Below are 20,548 nucleotides of genomic sequence, written 5' to 3' on the forward strand. Positions count from 1 at the left end.
AGGAAAAGGCAAAAGATCGTTGGAAGTCTTGGAGAAGATTATGCAAAGAAAAGGCCAAAGGGGGAGTAGGTTTTAAAGACCCTCTAATGCATGATAGAGCTTTGCTAAGTAAAGTTACTTGGAGACTTCTCTCACAACCCGATGCAAGTTGGGCTAAATTTCTCAAAAAGATTTATTTTCCAAATACATTTTTTTTTAAGGCACGATTGGAAAATAATTCATCATGGGCATGGAGGAGTATCTTGGAAGGTAGGGAAGTTCTTAAGAAATGGCTAATTTGGAAAATAGGTGTGGGATATCACATTGATGTATAGAAAGACCCTTGAATCCCTTCTCTCTCAAGGACTTCAAAGTCTATACAACAAAGCAAGAGTAGTGTGGGGTTCTAACAGTGGCAGACTTGATAAACCAACAAATAAAAACATGGAATAACACAAAAATTATTAGATGGTTCTTTCCGGAAGAAGCAAATGCATTCCTAAACATCAAGTTGGCCTTATTCCCTCGTGAAGATGCTTTAGTTTGGGGCTACAGTAGAGATGGAAAGTTCTCAGTGAAGAGTGCATATAAAATGCTAGCACATCACTAGGAAGTGGAGGAAATGAAGATACCCTCTACCTCAAAAATTCATAGTTGGGATGAGTTTTTTTTTTTTTTTTTTGTTTTTTGGTAATTAGTTGGGATGAGTTGAGGGAAGAACATTGGTAAGAGATTTGGAAATATAAAACATGGCAAAAATCATAAAATTTCTTTGGAGAGCATGTAATGAATGCCTAGCAACAACCACCAACTTAAATTCTAAAAATATTGGGGTAGATGCATTATGTGGAGAATGCGGTTTGGAAGAGGAAACAACCTCCCATGTATTACTACATTGTTCTTTTGCAAAGAGAGTGTGGTTCGGCTCTCCCCTTTCTCGGAGAGTCTCGAATGACAGATGCAACTCTCTACAAGAATGGATTACTATATGGAGCGACTTTAACAAGTTGGGTAAGAATGAGGCAGAATTCATGAAAAGTCTTAGCTCTTTTGTAGCATGGTGGTTATGAAAAGCTAGAAATGATTGGATTATGGGAGAATAGACTTGAAAACCTCAAGAAGTAATTCAACATGCAATCCATAACTTGGAGGAGTTTTGGGAAAATAAAAAAATGGCCAAACCAACTTCAAGTAGAGGGTTGCAAATGAGGAAAGGGAGCAGTTGCCTAGGGTGCCTCCTCCAATTGGCTTTGTGAAAGTAATACTGATGCATCATGGGTTGAGATATCAAAGAGAGGTGGGGCTGACATTATTATTAAAGATGCCGAAGGAAGACCAATGGGTGCTTCATTGTTACCCGGGAATTATAATTCTGCCGAAAAAGGAGAAATTATTGCTTTTCGAGCAGGTCTATTGGAGGCACTTGCATGTGGACATGAGTCAATCCTAATTGAATCAGATTGCAAGTAGATCATCAGGTATCTTGATGGCGAGATTCAACCCTTGATGATAGTGGAGTCCTTGATCCAAGATATCCGTTATTTAATGGATAATTTTGTGCATTGTATCCCTGCATGTATCGCTAGGAGTTCTAATGTAATTGTAGATCTCTTAGCCAGGAAGGCCCTTTCGGTTTCGGGCCTGAAAGAATGGCTGATTTCCACTGAGTAGTTGGTGGAGCTATGTTCCCCCTAGCCCCTGCCCGCTTTGAATAAGATTGTTGTTTACCAAGAAATAAAAAGTATTGTTTCATTAATTTATAGAGGTCATAGAGCAACAACTTGGTCTAGGGATCCGTTGGTTGTCTTGGAGCAAAATTGAAATGCACATAAGAGGAGTCCAATTGAATAAAATTTATAAATTCTAATTGATTTTTAACTTAGCTATTTATATGGTTTAAAATCCTTGAATTGGGTGTTTGGGTTAACATCCTCTACATTTTCCACTCTTGCAATTTTTTGTAATTCCTATATAAGATTGTAACACGTGGTAGTGTTAATTATTCGATGGTCAGAATTAGAACACAATTAGGAGCTGAATCCAATATATTCCAAATTTTTTTTATCAACTTCATCTCTTCTTTTTTCTTGAGGCTTAATTTCTGAGATTTATTAGATTCAGTTCCTAATTAAGTTTTGACCCTTAGATAATTAACTGCCACATATTGCAACCTTAGATAGAAATTACAAGAATTTCAAGGGGTGAGAATTGTATAGAGGATGTGAATCCTCAAGTTTGTTTTGAAAGAAGAGAAAAGGAATGATTTTTTTAATTTTTATTTAACATTTGATACAATCTTGTGAGAAAGAAGGAAAAAAAATCACTTTTTTTTTTTGGTAGAAAAATAATCACTTAAAGCTATGAGAAAAACATTTCCTTCTTTTTTCTTTTTCTTTTTACTCTAGACCCTGTGTGTTGATTTTTGTTTTATGAAATTCGTCTCACATACGGGGTGAAAAGTTTTCTAAATGTCTTTATGGTGATAAATAAATATAAAAATAATTTTTCGACAACTAAAATTTTACATGTTTGATTTTCCTTTTCAAGATAGAAGTTTATGGAAATAGGTTGTCTGATAAAATTTACACCAAGTGGTAAAAGACACAGTTTGTCAAAACTTGCACACGGAATGACAATTTATTTTGTTGCAAAAACTAACATGGAAACGACTCAGACAAGTACTCAATTTAATCCGACCCAGTGCAGTTTTTTTTTTTTAGTGTGTGGACTTACTCGAGCCAAACAAGTATAACTGCGAAGCTCATGGCCCGGCGGGATAAGGATTTGAAGCCCCACCTCACCTTTTATTTCTTCCCACTCAGGTCTCATCTTTGTCTAGCTCGCTCTCTCTCTCAGAGTAACTGACGAAGAAAGCCTATCCGGAGACACCCGTTGAGGGAAGAAAATCGTCGTAGCTCTTTGGGGTTCCCTTGTTCTCGGAGTCTCGTGTCTTTGACATTAAAATTGAACAGGTATTTGCTTGTAGTTGTCTCTGATTGGGTTGGGTTCACAAATTTTGATGCTTGGCTGTTGTGTAGCTTTCTTGGGTTGGGTGAGCACTATTCTTGTGTTGGTTTTCTTCTGTTCTAAATGTTCATCTGAGCAGGAACTCCTGTGCCCCCATCCTTCCTTTGGAGTCTAATTTGGTTCCTTCAATATTCTTTTGTATTATTCATCGGATGAGCTCTTATTAATGTAGACCTGAGTGGTAGATGGACTTTTTTGTTCACAATTCTGATCTTCCTTTTATAATTCAGAGAGACACACCTAGGAATTTCTTGTCATTTATTGGTACCCAAATGGAAATTTAATGAAAATTTAGTATGTGGATAGAGTCTATGCATCGTGAGGTCAACTGACTGCTAAATAGGGAGACAGGTTGATGGAAGGAAGACTTAGCATAAGAATTTAGGGTGGTTTATATGAAAAAAGTTCAATAGGTAGGTTGGACATTTTTTGCACAAGCACATCCATGAAGTTGGTGTCAAATCCTACTTATCTGGAGGGAACAGTCCGGTAATAGAGAGGGTTAACCTTTGTATTCATGTCTTGAATTCAACCAGTTTCTCCTCTCTCCAAGCAGAAGCCAATGTTAATCTGGAGCACCGCCAACCGGAATGAATACGAAATTGGTATGAATGGGAATCACTTTATCATTTATTCCTATCTAATAAGAAATGAATAGTACATGGAGAGATATCGGGTTTTCAATGTTAGACTAGTTCAAATGCTCTGAATTAGGTTGGAATTCATTGCAAGAATTGGACTTTGAGATATAGGCAGAATGATTTAAATAAATTGGCTTTGTTAAGTTGTTGCATCCAAAAGACAATTTGGGATTTCTACATAACCCAGCTTGGAAAATAGTTCTGCATAGCATCTTGACAATTCTGATAACTACTATAAGGTACGACTATCCATTAATTTTTATTATTTACTCAAGAAAACTAAGGAAGGAATAAAGTAGCCACAAAGACTATAATGGGTGTAGGACAATTGCTAATGGTTCTTGTCCTGAACCTTTTTTTTTTTAGTTTCACACATGCCGGCTGTTTACCATGCCATTATCACTTTGATGTTGCATTCTCAATTATGGTGCTTTTGATATGATGGCATATGTTTTTAGCTTTACATCTTTCCCTACAATGTCTTATCTATTTGCTTTACTAGAGTTCAATTCCTTAGTGATTCATTAGCAAAGTAACTGAAACTTTTTCCTGGTCCAGTCCATTAGAACTTTAACTTTAGGGGAACCTGCAAAAACCTTTCATTTCCTCTTCAATGGGGGCTCTTTTCCTTTTTATTTTTTATTTCTGTTTTTTAAAAGTGAGGGGGCTTTTGTTGGGGGGTGGGGTGTTCGGGGTGTTAAACCCATCCTAATTACATTTATGCATGTGTATCTGCAATGTGAGTGAGTATGTTGGGTTTTTTTGGTGGATTACATTCTTGGCCTCGTAGAAGATAGAGTGATGATGTTGTTAGCTCAACAACTTTGGGAGTAGGACTTTTCATTTGTTATTCATAATGCAGCCGAAAGGAAGGACTGATTGACTATTTTCTGTAGCAATTTAAATTAGTGGTGATGCTTTCTTGACTAACCTACGTGGTTGAGATTTAAGGGGTTTGGTATTCAAAAGAAACTAGCCCTTTCCACCCCTTTTTTGGCCTATAGGGTCCCTTACTGGTCGTCTTGTGAAATTGATGAAGATCTTGCATTCTTCAAATTGTAGGTTGGTTAGGGTTGATTATTGCTCACTTTTCCACTATCTCAGTTATTCTAAAAAGGGTTAGGTTGACCACTACTTAATAGGGCTGAACTTGTACTAGTGAAACTTGACCTATTACATGCTCTCTTTTCAGTTGGTGACTGCCCTAGAGGAAGAACCTAGCTCTGACCTTGTAAGAAATTGTTAGAACTATTACACAGTAGACACCATATAAGATAGAACAAACAACAAGCACAGAAAAAAGTATGACAGGGAAAGAGATGCAGGAAAAGATGGTAATTGAAGTTGGAATCACTTACCCATATGTAGCAAATCCAGAAACAATGACAGAAGTATGAAAGAAGAGTTGAGTCATACACAAACACTCTCCTTGGGGCGTTTGAATGCCCCCTATTGGTGCAGATTGGATGGCCTTGTGTCCTCACCTCCAAGATACAACGACTCACTAGGTTATGAAGTCTAGCCCTCCAATAAGCACTACTTGCACAGGAAATCCGAAGGTACTACACAGCACTTGGGAAGGAATGAAAACAAAGAGATAGTTATTTAGTTTGAAAAGACGAATCTTGTAAAATTCAGAGAACATAACACCTGTACTCGCCCGGAAGCAATCCCACCTCTGGAGTGAAGTCATATGGACACCTATAGCCACCTCTTGGGTGAGTCCATGTGGACACTGGGTCATGCCTGTTCATGAAGAGATGTGCGGATTCGGAAAGAGGTGTAAAGTCGTAAACCAGCTACTTGTAAAAAGTTAGCTGCCCCTTTGACCTGTGCCCACACATGGACTGCACCCCAGACCATGGACCAAGGACACGGCTCGGCTCTGATCAGCTTGGTGCGCACACACGGTGTGTGTATGGAGCCAGATCCTCTTGTAGTCCATACTTACTCCTTTTTGTCTTACATCCCACTTAGGGGCAATTAATACTTACATACAAGTATTTCCATTAGCTCCTGATTGATGTGGGACTAATTTTAATAAGGTAAGGTGAGTCACCTTGTATATCCTGGATTGCCAAAATGCCTTAGAGCAGAATCTTTCTATCCAAGTGTTCTAAAATTCAAAACTGGGGAGAGAGATTTTTTGACTTTTGAAACTTAAAAAAGAAATATTATAAAATCTGATCTGCTTTCCTCTTCGTTAATAAATCTGACTTCATACCTAGATCTGTGTAGGTCTAATAGAGAGTAAGCTCAAGCAGTTGGCACCTGAAGAGCAAACCATGGTTAAAAGAGTAGGTGCCTGTTGTTTGTGATGATTTGTTGAAGGAAATTAGACCTGCCTTTAATGTTTCATTGTCCACTGGGGAGACAGGATTCTTAGGCATTCTTAAGGCGCCATGTCAGTCAGCCTCCAGAAGTGGGTGGGGGCTCATCCAACAGGAGAGCCACAGAGATATGATGTTATCATATTGATCGGGGGTGGTGCTTCCCAAAACGAAGGGAAGTGAGGTTGCCTATGGCGATGAATGGGACCTTGAAATCACTATTTGACACAGGGTTGACAATTCCAGTCTTTCATTTGTATTCTGGAGGAGTCACTCTTCCTGGTAGTCCATTTAGGGCTTATTTACTTTTTTAGCTTTCCTACTTCAGCTGTTACCATCACATTTGACCTTGATTTTTTGAGTGAGGGAGAAAGGCTATCTATGAACCTAGTTTATTTAAGAATGATTGAATTATTTATGCGAAGATTTTCTGTTTGTCAAGAGCTTAGGGTGGATGTAGGTTCTCTAGCGTAATACAGAAGTTGAATTGATGCTTCATGGTATACCTTCTGCTTGACAATGAAAAAAACTATTCTGAAACAAATAATGACATTAACCCAAAGAGAGTGCTGGAGTTGCCTTATGAATATTGTGTTATTCGTTCTCCAATTTGTGAGCTTTGAAATTACACAACCATGGAGGCAGATGGTATAATAAAATTTAAACATCTTGATTTTATGTCTTATCATATATCCTTCTTCAAATATCATTTTTTTGGTTTCAAGCTCTGTTAATTTCAGAGTACAATTATTCTGTATAGGAATTTTTCCTTTGTTGGTGCAATTTGCATAGGTTGTATCAAATTTTATGCTTCAGCAGTGGCTTCTAAGACCTACTTTCTGAATCTCTTGGGGTGCATATTCTTTTTATTCATGCTCTCTCTAATTTATGCACAGGTGGGAAGTAGAATGATAGACATGTTCTAGCTGCAGAACGGAACTTTCAGTTGGTACAATCTCCTTTCAAGATGACACCTGTAGTTCCTTTTTCAGTGAGCAATGCTGCACTTGTTCCTGGAATCCCTTTTGTGTCAAGGAAAACTAACTGTCTGACCAGAAGGAATTCTTTGCGGAAAACAACAACAAAGAAATTCGCTCTGAAAAAAAATTTTGTACCGTTGTCAGCATTGGTGGGAACATTCCATGGATACAAAACTGTTTTATCTGTACCTGGGTTGAGAATGCATACCTTAGCAGCTTCGGGGACTGAAGTAGCAGTGCAGGAGTCAGATCCTGCCACTGTAGGTGAAGATGCTAGTGACATTTCTGAAGTTGAACCTAGTGCTTTAGAGACAAGTGAAACACCTTCCTTGAGTGCCCAGGCCAATGATACTCCAAATATTAAATCGAAACGCTCAAGACCGGTTAGGAAGAGTGAGATGCCCCCTGTGAAGAATGAGGATTTGGTTCCCGGTGCAACTTTTATGGGGAAAGTAAGATCAATCCAGCCCTTTGGTGCTTTTGTTGATTTTGGAGCTTTCACAGACGGGTTGGTACACGTTTCTAGGTTGAGTAATAGTTTTGTCAAGGATGTTGGAAGTGTTGTCTCCATTGGCCAAGAGGTGAAGGTGAAATTGGTAGAAGTAAGTACTGAGACTGGACGGATTTCTCTATCCATGAGGGAGAGTGATGATACCGGTAAGCTCCAGCAACGGAAAGATGCTGCTGCCAGTGGAGATAAGCCAAGAACCACAAGAAGGAATGGCACAAAGTCAAACCAAAAAAGCTCAAAGTTTGTCAAGGGTCAGGACCTGCAGGGCACTGTAAAGAGCTTAAACAGAGCAGGTGCTTTTATAGCACTTCCTGAAGGTGAGGAAGGATTCCTTCCTACATCTGAGGAGTCTGAGGAAGGATTAGCAGATATGATGGGAGGTTCAATGCTGCAGGTTGGCCAAGAAGTTGGCGTCAAGGTGTTACGTATCACGAGAGGACAGGTAACCTTGACAATGAAGAAAGAAGAAAATGATGAAATGTTGAACTCAAGCCAGGGGGTGGTTCATGCAGCTACTAACCCATTTTTGTTAGCCTTCCGTAAAAACAAGGAGATTGCTGCATTTTTGGATGAGAGGGACAAAGTGCTAAATTCAGCTAAAACTGCAGTAACTTCAAAAACTTCAGGAGATTTAGAAGGAAAGGTCAATCAGACTGAAATGGAGATTGCCATCCCAGAAGTGCCAGACCAGCCAAAAAGCAGTGAAGAGGATCTGGTTACCGTGTCTTCTGCATCGGATAAGGTTGTTGAAGATGTCAAAACTTTTTCAGGAGATGAAGAAAACAGATTGGAAGCAGCATCTGTTATTCTAGATGCTCCTTCCGTGGTACCTGAGAGTGGCAATGAGAAAACTGAAGGGGCAGTCTCTAGTTCATTACATAGTTTCGATGCTTCTAAAGAAGCCATGCTGGAAGAAGAGGTGGTTCCCGAAATGGTGACACCTGAGGCAAGTGTTCCATCTGAGAGTCAGATACCAGAAGATGCTTCTATAACTGATGTGCTCAAGGATGACGGAAAATCTGACCCAGCTGGAGAAATGAGTGGTGATCAGATCTTGTCTTCAGAAATTGTTGACGGTAAGAAATTTGCAGTGAGTCAAGTGGATGTTGCTTTAGCAAGTGGTGAAGAGCAAGTGCAAGCACCTCTAATTGTTGAGAACAATGTCTCTTCAGCTATGTTAAATGACCATGAAAAGGAAGTTATAAAGAGTCAACCAGAGGCAAGTGTCCCTCCTGAAAGTCAGATACCAGCAGATGCTTCTGAAACTGATGTGTTGAAGGACGATGGAAAATCTGACCCAGCTGGAGAATTGAGTGTTGATCAGATCTTGTCTTCAGAAAGTGTTGACAGTAAGAAATTTGCAGAGAGTCAAGTGAATGTTGCTTTAGTAAGTGATGAAGAGCAAGTGCAAGCCCCTCTAATTGTTGAGAACAATGTCTCAGCTATATCGAATGAACATGAAAAGGAAGTTACAAAAAGTCAACCTGACAATGTTCCCGCCAATGATGAATTAGATATACAAGAACCTCCAAATGTGGTGAATGAAGTCCTTCCAGCTACATCAAATGAAGATGAAAAGGAAGATCAGATCTTGTCTTCAGAAAGTGTTGACAGTAAGAAATTTGCAGAGAGTCAAGTGAATGTTGCTTTAGTAAGTGATGAAGAGCAAGTGCAAGCCCCTCTAATTGTTGAGAACAATGTCTCTTCAGCAATGTCGAATGAACATGAAAAGGAAGTTACAAAAAGTCAACCTGACAATGTTCCCACCAATGATGAATTAGAAATACAAGAACCTCCAAATGTGGTGAATGAAGTCCTTCCAGCTACATCAGATGAAGATGAAAAGGAAGATCAGATCTTGTCTTCAGAAAGTGTTGACAGTAAGAAATTTGCAGAGAGTCAAGTGAATGTTGCTTTAGTACGTGATGAAGAGCAAGCGCAAGCTCCTCTAATTGTTGAGAACAATGTCTCTTCAGCTATGTCGAATGAACATGAAAAGGAAGGTCAACCTGACAATATTCCTGCCTATGATGAATTAGAAATACAAGAACCTCCAAATGTGGTGAATGAAGTCATTCCAGCTACATCAAATGAAGATGAAAAGGAAGTTGTTAAGAGCCCAAAAAAACATGAAGTGCAGACAGAAACTCAACTGACTATGGAGAATGAAGTCATTTTGGCTACATCAGGTAAAGATGAGGAAGAAGTCAGAGAAAATCAAGCTGATGGTTTATCAATTGATCAAGTGCCAACACAAGCATCGCTTACTATGGGTGATGAAGTTTCTTCAGCGACATCAAGCGAACCTGAAACATTGCCATCGACACCTGAGAAGAATGGCAATGTTATCAACTCGAACGGACAGGCCGACGGTTCTCCCCAGCCAAACTCAACTAAAGGTTTCTAGGTTTCCCTGCTCTTACTGGTTTCCCTGCTCTTACTATGTCATTTATCACTTTTATATTGCGTATTGTGGTCAACAAAATTTTGGGATCGAATGATGTCAGGCATGGATATCTCAAGGATTTATTGATTACCTTGGGTTAGAGTTGGATGGTCTGAATCATGCTTTCAGCTTGGTTTTCACCATATAATCTCAAGTTTTGTCGGGATCAACTGAGTATTGGCCATCCCAGATTGATCTGGATGGCATTGCCAGATTGATTGGAACCCATCTGATCCTTCATCTTGATCCCTTAATCCTTGGCCTAATCCTCAAATTGCTTTTGAAGTAAAAGACCTTCATATGAACAGGTAACCAAAGATATGAAGGCAATATTAGGGAGATGGGGAAAAATATTCTTAAGAGAATATATTGTATACGGAGAATAATGATAACTGAAGTATCCACCCTCTAAAATTCTGGTTTTCTGGTGTTGGGTGTGCTTCACACTTGAGCAATTTCTGTTTTGTGAGCAATCAGGCATAAACTCAGCATGCATGATAGTAACCAGTATAAGTGGTACAAAGAATAAATGAAATGCAAAATTTGATTTCTTAACAAGTGTTTTTGTAATACATGTCAGATAATTATTGTTTTTTTGTGTTCTGTTGTCAAAAATTTTGTGGCAGAGTTTGTTATTTGAACCTTTTGGTTGTGGGTTCAAAAAGTGGAAATTGCCTCTCCTGCAAAACCGGGGGGTAAAGCCGTGTAATTGCCCTTCCCAAACCTTGTAGTAGTGGGAGCCTCATGCAGTGGGACACTCTTTATACACTTTGGTTTTGGATCTCCTATGGTTGGGCATAAATTTTTGCTAGTAACTTTCACTAATAAGGAGTCCAAGAAAAAGGATCAATTTGAGTTCAAATTCCAGGCATACGATTAATAGAGAACTAGTCTAGTGAATGGCAAAACAGTATCTATTCCTATAGTTGCTGACTTCAATATTTATCTGGCATGCAGCAACCATATCTCCAGCTCTTGTAAAGCAGCTCCGAGAAGAAACAGGTGCAGGCATGATGGATTGTAAAAACGCTCTTTCAGAAACTGGAGGGGACATTGTTAAAGCTCAAGAGCACCTCAGAAAGAAAGGCTTAGCAAGTGCAGATAAGAAGGCCAGCAGAGTTACAGCAGAGGGCAGGATTGGCTCCTACATTCATGATAGCAGGATTGGAGTCCTGATTGAGGTGAATTGTGAGACAGACTTTGTATCACGGGGTGACATATTTAAGGATTTAATTGATGACCTTGCAATGCAAGTGGCTGCCTGCCCTCAAGTACAATATATCAATGTTGATGACGTTCCTGAAGAGATTGTGAACAAGGAAAGGGAGATCGAGATGCAAAAGGAAGATCTTTTGTCAAAACCAGAGCAGATAAGATCTAAGATTGTGGAGGGTCGGATCAGTAAGCGGCTTGGAGAGCTTGCTCTGCTGGAGCAGCCTTATATAAAGAATGATAAATTGGTTGTTAAGGATTGGGTAAAGCAGACAATCGCAACCATTGGAGAGAACGTTAAGGTAAATAGGTTTGTGCGTTACAATCTTGGAGAAGGGTTGGAGAAAAAATCCCAAGATTTTGCTGCAGAGGTGGCAGCCCAAACTGCAGCGAAGCCCTTCCCTGCTGCACCAGGAAAAGATAAATCTACCACCACTGAAGCGAAGGAAAGTGTAGAAAAGTAAGTTGTTTCTCTTCTATGTGTCTACTCCCTTAAAGTAATATTATGGCATTGATCAAGTGCCCACTTGCTGGATGCTTGGTAACGGGTAAAAGTCCCAGACACTGCCTTTCTGGAAATAAGGCTGTGTATGTTTGACCCTTCACAGCCTTGTGTACTTGGTATGGCATTCTATTGACTGAGAAGATCCACTTCGATTAAAATTAAAATAATGCATGGTCACATACCAATTCCTTGAGGGCTGGTGCCCTGTGCAATTTTTGGTGTTGGCTCTAGCCCGTGCCAAAGCCCTATCAAGACTGTAATTTCCACGTTTCCTTTGGCAAAATAGGAAGGAACACTCAACATCTGTTTTTATTATGGTAACCTCTAGGGCGCCCACTAGTCAAACCTGTGGTTGTATTTTTTGAAATGCGGAATTACAACCATGTTGGTAATGGGTTCTAAATCACCTAAAAGCTAAGTATCAGAATCCCTAGCTTTCCAGGTTAATGCAAGAGTTGACCTTGAACTGGTTAAACCAGCGGGGGATTGATTGATGATGAAGACAAAATATAAGAACTATAACTCTTTTTTTGTCTTTTTTTCCTAATACATACGAAAGAAAAACATGGAAGGATAAGAAGAAGAAGGGGATATGGAAGGAGGATAGATAGAAGAAAAGGAGTATGGGATGGGCTATGTCTGCCCTGGGTCTCTCACCGACAGCTATCTCGGCTGTTGAACATGGATTTTATTCCATAACTGAGGCTACTAGCCCACAAATCCATTTCTCCAAAAGTCTCCCTTTCTATTTTTGGCTTGTCTAAAACTTTACAATTAATAGAAACTTAATAGACTGAAAATAGAAACTACTAAGCTTTATGATTCAGCCTCATGTATAAATTACTAATATAGAAACTGCTAAAATAGATACTAAACCAGGATCTTAAATCTCCCAAGAATAAAATCTTCAGTCCTCTCATCTTGGGCCCGAAAAATCCTCTATGAAACATTCCCAATTCCCAATATGCCAAATAACGGGCTGAGACACTGTTTGTGAGTAACATGAACAGTGTTTTGGTCTTCATCCAACCTTCTTTGGAGGTAGGGCTGTTTTATGTGATGATCCATTGAACCACCAAAAACTAACTACATCATCAAACCAGGCTGCCTCTCGCAGCAGTCGCATCCCACAACCTTGCTGCGCTGATTTTGGGTCTTGATTCTATGGGTATGTATGGGCTTTTGATCTACATCACAGGATCTCAGTAAAGAAAATAGAAACCAGAAAACATAAATTTGATTTTAATTTAATAGTAACAGTAAAAACTAAAAAGCCTGATTGGGCAGAAATCTGGTTGAGTGGTCTAGCATGGAAGAAGTGTAGTCCATATAGGCTGTGTTTTGTAGCCAGGAAAAGGAAAGAAAATGAATAAATTCTTGTTATTTGCTTACAAGAAGTAAAGAAGAGTAAATCTTTTTTTCAAGATTAACCTGATATTTAACTATGATTAGTCCCCCCCCCCCCCCCCAAACCACGTTTTTCTTTTAATCTGGTAGAACTTTAATTAGGGTTTAAGTTAACTTATGATTGAGACAAGAACTGACACAATACTTGATTGAAATGTACATCCTACCATAGGTTTTCTGTCCATTTCTTGCCATTTTAGCAATGTTATTTTTGGATTGCAATAGAAAGTTCTATCAATCCTAGGGTGATTCCAAACGGCAAGAATATAATACGAGTTTTCTACTATTATCTGTTCTTTGGTTTCAAAGTCCGTTTCTGATCAACCCAATGTCTGATCCCAGTAGCCAGTATCCTGGAATTTCCTTCCTGAAAGTTGAAACAGGAACCTGAAAAGCAGAAACCAAATTCAATAGGAAAATTAGTAATTGAGTATATTCAATAGGGGTTTGACTAAAATCTGGTCGAAGTTCAGAATAATGGAGAAGAACAACCTTCCCAAGTTTGACTAGAACCTGGTGGTCAATTTGAAGTTATGGAAGAATCTTACTGAGGATTGGACTCTTGGCTGCCTATTAACACTAGAATTGATGGCAGGTTCTTTGAGGGTTCAAATCAGAACCGGTGAGTGGACTTATGATGATTAAGTAAACGAAGTTTGTAAGTGAGAAAATCCAAATTGGAGAAGACATTTATGAATAAAGTAAATAAACCTGACCTGGACTGATGGAAAAATTAAAATAGCATAAAGAAGATAAAAGGAGATATGTATCGGCAATCACCACCAATATAACCTATTGAATCACCAGCAGGGCTGAAATTGAATCTCCAGAGATCCGTATCCTGAATCGCCACATTACTCTAAGCAAAAGATAAGATATCATTCATCATATCATCTTTACGGCAGCAAGGTAACTGATAATGGTGCCAAGGTGTCCCTTTGGTTGCTTAGCTGTCATATAAAAATAAAATAATTAAAAAAAAAAGAAAAGAAAGAAAGGAAGTCAACACTGTGCATGAGGCTTTTGCTACTCTAGGGTCTGGGAGGTCATAATTTATGCAGCCTTACCTCTGCTTTCTCGGAGAGGCTGTTTCTGGTTGCAAACCTGTGACCACTTGGTTGCACATATAAGTTGATATATTTTCTACTTGATTTTTTTTTTAAGACATAAAAATTTGTGTTCTACATACTTTAATCTGCTTTTAGATTCTTTTATTTGTTAATATACGACTAAAAATTACTAATGTATGTTTCATTATGTGACAAAATATAAGTTGCTATTGGGTAGGGTTTGAAAGATGAAGGGGAAGAGGCAAATTTCTTCTCCTACTACTACAACTCTGGCAGCTCAGTGGCTGCTATTTCCAACCCCCCCCCCCCCTCCTGTTTTGCTGCACCTCAGCAGCTGTTGGAACTCCAGCTCAATAGCTACATCTGAAATTACTCTCTTCTTTCATCTTTCCTGCCCCCCTTGCCCATCTGGGATGCATGCTCTAGGCAATCCCCAGAATACTGGAAAGCAGCCTTGTCACCTTAGGTGACACACTTTAGATATTAGGTGTTGTCACCCCAGAATACTCTTTTTCTTTTTTTGGTGGGTTGGGGGGGGGGGGGGGGAGATTTAAATGATAGGAGAGAACTAGGTCAATGTTTCTTTATATGTAACTAATCATCAAGGCAACTTGCATACAATTCCCTTCAAGCAGAATTCCTAGTAGAGATAGTTTCCGGTGCTCTTGCGATTTATCTGTTATTCTGTCTCTATATTAGGTGTTTCTTTTTTTCGTCTTTTTTATGCTCCTAATAGTGCTTCTGGAAGAGCAGCTGTAGTTATCGACATGAACTAGCAAAATTTACCCCATTTCTGAAGTATTTATTTACCAAATGTGGGCAGAAGTATGAAGATGGTTACAAAATATAGCCTCTTAAAATCCATTCTTTGTACTAATATACAGAGTAAATGTGCTCCCCTCCTATTTCCTGTGTATGCATGCCCTCTCAAACTGAATAAACATCTCCTGGTCCTAGAGCTTGCTTACTGAATTATCTTCTATTGGTTATACACATTTTCCTTGTTCCTTGTCTCCTTTCTTCTGGAAAAACTTTCAGAGAAATGTCCTCCTGCAGCATGGTTAAGGAAAGCTCTTTGTGGGGCTTTTTACAATTTCAAACTTCTTGGCTGAAATTTCTGAGCAACTGTCATGCGCACATGGGAGTATTTGTGTCTAGAGCACTTAAAAATTGCAATTCTAGAGGTTTTGTACCTTATGTATGATTTGAATTGGACAAGTAGGGGTGTTCTGTTTTATACCAGTCTGTCCAAGTTTATCCATTACTGTCTTCTTTCTGTTAATTTCTACGTTCTGACTGTAAAGATATTTAAAACTTCATTGCAGACCTCCAACGGTAACAGTCTCTGCAGCACTAGTCAAGCAACTACGTGAAGAAACAGGTGCTGGCATGATGGATTGCAAGAGAGCCCTTGCAGAAACTGGAGGTAACCTTGAGAAAGCACAAGAGTACCTGCGAAAGAAGGGTCTTTCAAGTGCCGACAAGAAATCCAGTCGACTTGCTGCAGAAGGAAGAATCGGATCCTACATCCATGATTCTCGTATTGGGGTACTGATTGAAGTCAACTGTGAAACTGACTTTGTTGGTCGAAGTGAGAAATTTAAGGAGTTGGTAGAGGATCTTGCAATGCAGGTTGTGGCCTGTCCACAAGTGCAATTTGTCTCCATTGAAGATATTCCGGAGAGCATGGTGAACAAGGAAAAGGAGCTGGAGATGCAAAGAGAGGACTTGCTGTCAAAGCCAGAGAACATCAGGGAGAAGATTGTAGAGGGCCGTGTCTCAAAGAGGCTTGGGGAGGTTGCACTCTTGGAACAGCCCTTCATCAAGAATGACAGCTTGTTGGTGAAAGATTTGGTGAAGCAGACTGTTGCTTCTCTAGGGGAAAACATAAAGGTTCGAAGGTTTGTGAGATTCACTCTTGGAGATGCAAGCAAGAATGGTCAAACAGCAACCTGAAGCCCTATAGCTGGAAAAGTAACTCATACGGCTGATGGAGCAATTCCAGATATTAGCCACAGGGTTATGGTTATATTGTGCAGGCAAGACTAAAAACTACCAGGCATCTTCAAGGTAAAGCTACTGCAAACTGAGGTACACTATCTCATTAATTTTGTTGTGCCAATAGAGTTGGGAGAGAGATGAAGCGGTAACTGATGTCTCTTGTATTCGTTATTAAAGCTACTTGTGCATCTAAATCTTGAGACAGTTTGAAGAAAATGAATTATCTGCATTGAAGAAAATGAATGTTAGTTTTGTTGTAGCAAAAGAGCCTTGCTTGTCATTTAGCGACTTATGGTTGTCTGGAATGCTGTTTGAAGGATTTGTGTTAGTAAATAAAGTAGGATTCATCCATGACACAGCCAAATTCCAACCCTCCCCTCTCTGTTTTGTAAGAACATTGAGACACTCCAGGTTGGAGAAAAGGTGTTGGCCCTGTTTGCCATGGGGAACAAACACAATGGCTAATCCAGACTATCTTTGGGACTGGAATAGCAACGATTACATGTGATTGGACTCAATGGCTGTCATTCTTGCATGAGCAGTGTCTTGTAAAAAAGGTACAATCCCCTTGAAACTTGCAACTGAACATGATACCAATTCCCAACTCATATGAGCTTCTTTAATTAAACAAGATCTGAGCTAGTTTCTGGTTACCACATTAATTATATCACATTTGATTAGACTCAGTATTGGTGTCTTATTGAAAAAGCAATTAGGAAGATTGGGATAGCACAGCTATAGAGATGGGTGATATATAAAAAGTCTAAATGCTAAAACAACACCAGACACGCTTACCGAGCACAGAGGGTTATGTAGTTATGATTTAACTAAACTTCACTTAATCACTTGTTGGGAATATTTAAATACCTAAACAACCTTGCACTTGAAGATACCTTTCCTATGACTTTACATTTGATTCCCCCAAGTAGAAGTACACCTTAAGAAAATGACCCACTGGGAGACAGTTGAGACACATCCGTCAGACCAATAGATAGAAAGTGATCAGAAAAAGCATTTTCGAGGATTCCGGTTGCACTTACACCTTGAACCCAGTAGGATCCTTCACATATGAGACCTTTATTTGCCCCTTTAAGGATGATCGATCCACCTTTATCTTCTGGTTGCTTTACTTATTCTAAAGGATCTAACTTAAAACAGAGCAACAAAGTCCCAGTCCCCAAAGACCTGGGAGTTGGATTAATTGGAGCTCAATTGACCCAATCCCAGAATGCAATTACTCCTAACACAAGAAAACTTGATGGGCATCTACTTTGTTTAGCTAACAAGATAGTTTTAGTTTTTGCTGAGCTGCTAGGGTGGGATATTATCTGGAGTATATTGCATCGGTACTCCAAAATAGAGGACTTAAAGCACTAATACCCCACTTTATGTTTGAAAAATATAGACACTTCAAAATTGAGTTTTCATTGGACACATTATTCCAATTTTTCAATGAAAATTATTAAATTACTATTTTTTCCTCATATTTTTATGGGAATAGTTTTTAAATTAAAAAATAAAATAAACTGTGATTTCATGGTTTTCAATGACAAATTGGATTAATGTGTCTAATAAAAATTTAAATTTTAAATGTCTATATTTTTCAAACATACAGTGAAGTGTTAGTACTTCATGTCTTCCACTTTAGGGTGTCAATACAATTTGCTCTATCATTTATAACAGACAACTTGACAATGAAGTTTTCAGAGCATTCCCCATGCATATACTTTCTCATAGAGAGGCCCCCTCGAGGGCCTTAACTAGAAGATTTATTTTTAAAATTTTTTATAACTAAAATAAGAGAAACCCAGAAAGGTCTCCGTTCCTGTCATAACAAAAAGATAAGAAAAACCCAGAAAGATCTCCGTTCCTGTCCAACAAAAAGATGCAACTTGACTCTCAGCGGATTTCTTAATGTTAAGATAAAGGTTTTTCATGATTTAAGAGTGAAATTGCATTTACCAACAACAAAAAAAAGTGAAAATTGCATTAATGACAGACAGAGAGAGAGAGAGAGAGAGAGAGAGAGAGAGAGAGAGAGAGAGAATATTCTGGGTACTCGATCAGAGTCTGGATCATGGTCATGGTTGACAGCAACAGAAGAGGAGAACCATTTAATGCAAAAATCGTAGTCATTTATTAAGGATGAAAGGATTACATCATCACTGTCATTCTTCTGCACTGCATCGTTATCTACACATCTTGATTGAAAGAAAGAAAATTTCTCCTTTTTTCCTATTGATGTTGTTCTCCTTCTCCACTTGTGTCGTGTAAGAAATCTTTTTGTATTATTAACTTAATCACACGTAAACACAATGAAATATTTTCTCACAAGTCACAACCAGTCATATTAAATATTTTAATTATCATTTAAATAATAAGAATGATGATGACTAATTAACCAACCCCTTTTGTTAGTTGGGGATTTCTTGTCATTGTTAAAAATAATAATAATAAATAAAAAGTATACAGAAGATGAAGATTTAATTGTGGATAATCTGTGATCTATGAACCCATGCACTTTGGAACCCTAACTTCCAAAAGGATTGGGACGCTTACAGTGTTAATGGTAGACAAGCACTAGAGGTCCCACATAGGGGAATCAATCGTATCAGAATACTTGGTGGCCACGTGATAAAGCTTTGTTTGGACTTTGGAGTATGTTTTCTTCTTTTCCTGCTATCCTTATCTTCTTCTGGTTTTTTGTCTTGGCGAGAGAGAGAGAGAGGGAGAAAAGAAAGAAAATGTGGGGACTCTTATTACAAACACCACCAACCATCTACAGAGAGAGAGACATGTTAATGTTCTCAGTTGTCACTTATCACTTCCAAGTAGGAGTAAGGCCCAGTTTCACTTTCAAGGCATTCACAAGCTTCTTTGCATATGTCGGACTGATGTGTTTTGGAATCTGATTTTCATATGGTGTTGATGTGAACTAGCTAGCTAGCTAGCTAGCTAGCTGATAGGGTGAAAACTTGACTTTATATTCAAGTTATAAATAACCCTATTGCCTTTTTATCAACTCCATTTTTCAGTTGCATTTCATTGATGAATTCTGGGATATCCATTCTCTGAGGAAATCCTTTTCACTGTCCACCTCTTCCTTTTATTCTAATCCTCAGAAGAAAGAAAGGCCGAAAGGGTTCTTATTTAAGAGTCTTTCGTGTTGCTCTTTTTATGGCAGAACTTAAGAAACTTTAGTTAGCTGTCATAAGGGCTTTATTATCCAATTTTAATGCAACTCATCAATTGAGTTGATCGCCATTAATAGGAAACTTAATGGATAAACTAACAATGGATCCACTTAGGTTACCATGTGTGAGGTTAATTACTGTGAAACTCTTGTTGACGTTTTTCTTTATATGACATGTTGTGGTTTCTGATTTGTAAAGCAAAGTTTCCAAATATGAAGTTAATGGAGTAATAAGGTAGTTCCCAAGGTCTAAAAAGCAGCTATATATACCTTTAATTTATACCCATTGGCAAGTGCCATTGGAGACATACCTTGTTAAAACCCCAAACTGCCATTTATAAGCTTTCTACTTAGCTTGCCATCATCTTTTATTTTTACGATAAAGAGTTCAATTGAAGATAGAGAATAATTCTATTTTCAACGCCCCCACCACTATATATTTAGGAATATTACTTTAGTATTGTTCGATGATATATAACAACTGAAATATGAAGAAGATAGGATCATCTACGGATTTCAATTCAATTCGGAATGAGTTACTCCATATACTTTTTGGACAGAAAGAAAAAGAGAAATTATTCTCCTTAGAAGTTTGACCATACTTTTAATCAGTTTTGTAGGATTTTTTATTTAATTGATTTATATTTGTAAAAACATATCAAAAGATCATATACAATTAAAAATATATATATATTGAGAAAAAATATCAATTTTTATTAGTATATAATTGAATTAAACCTTAAAATGGGAGAAATGGTGAATCTATAATCTATATCCTTGTAATCCAATGGCTGAAATTCAAAATTGCCATGTCACCTAACTATATAGCAAGAGCAGGTGAATTATAGAGAAATGTTTTCTATTGTGACAGTGAGCTGTGTAGGAGACTTCTTGTGATTTTTGCCGACATACATATGTAATATAAAGGAGAAAGATCAGTCCATGCAACTTCAGGAGACTTCTTGTGATTTTTACCGACATACATATGTAATATAAAGGAGAAAGATCAGTCCATGCAACTTCATAAAAGAGAAACTTAAAATCTCTTTGAGAACCTTCTCCTGGAAAAAAAAAATCTTTGAGAACAGGAGATTCCACTAAGATTCATGTTCCACATATGTTCTTATTGTATAGGTAAACCATTTACCTTTTGAGATAAATAGATAGATAATTCAAACTTTTTAAAAAGAAAAGAAAAAAAAAAGTTTATCTTTTTTAGATTAAAAATAGTTGTACAAATTTCATT

At 38.2% G+C, this 20,548-nt stretch overlaps 1 protein-coding gene across 1 annotated transcript; it reads left to right on the forward strand.

The window, feature by feature from the left end:
- Positions 1 to 2,707: 2,707 nt before the first annotated feature.
- EMB2726 (elongation factor Ts family protein) lies at positions 2,708 to 16,460 on the forward strand. Its single transcript, XM_089136471.1, has 4 exons — positions 2,708 to 2,951; positions 6,874 to 9,867; positions 10,872 to 11,586; positions 15,434 to 16,460. Exons 2-4 carry the CDS (start codon positions 6,945 to 6,947, stop codon positions 16,062 to 16,064), a joined length of 4,269 nt encoding a protein of 1,422 aa, XP_088992597.1. The 5' UTR covers positions 2,708 to 2,951; positions 6,874 to 6,944; the 3' UTR covers positions 16,065 to 16,460.
- The last annotated feature ends 4,088 nt before the right edge of the window (positions 16,461 to 20,548 follow it).

This window comes from Hakea prostrata, chromosome 10, assembly GCF_041222555.1.
Source record: "Hakea prostrata isolate BN-2017 chromosome 10, UWA_Hpros_2, whole genome shotgun sequence".
NCBI classification, from domain to species: Eukaryota; Viridiplantae; Streptophyta; class Magnoliopsida; order Proteales; family Proteaceae; genus Hakea; species Hakea prostrata.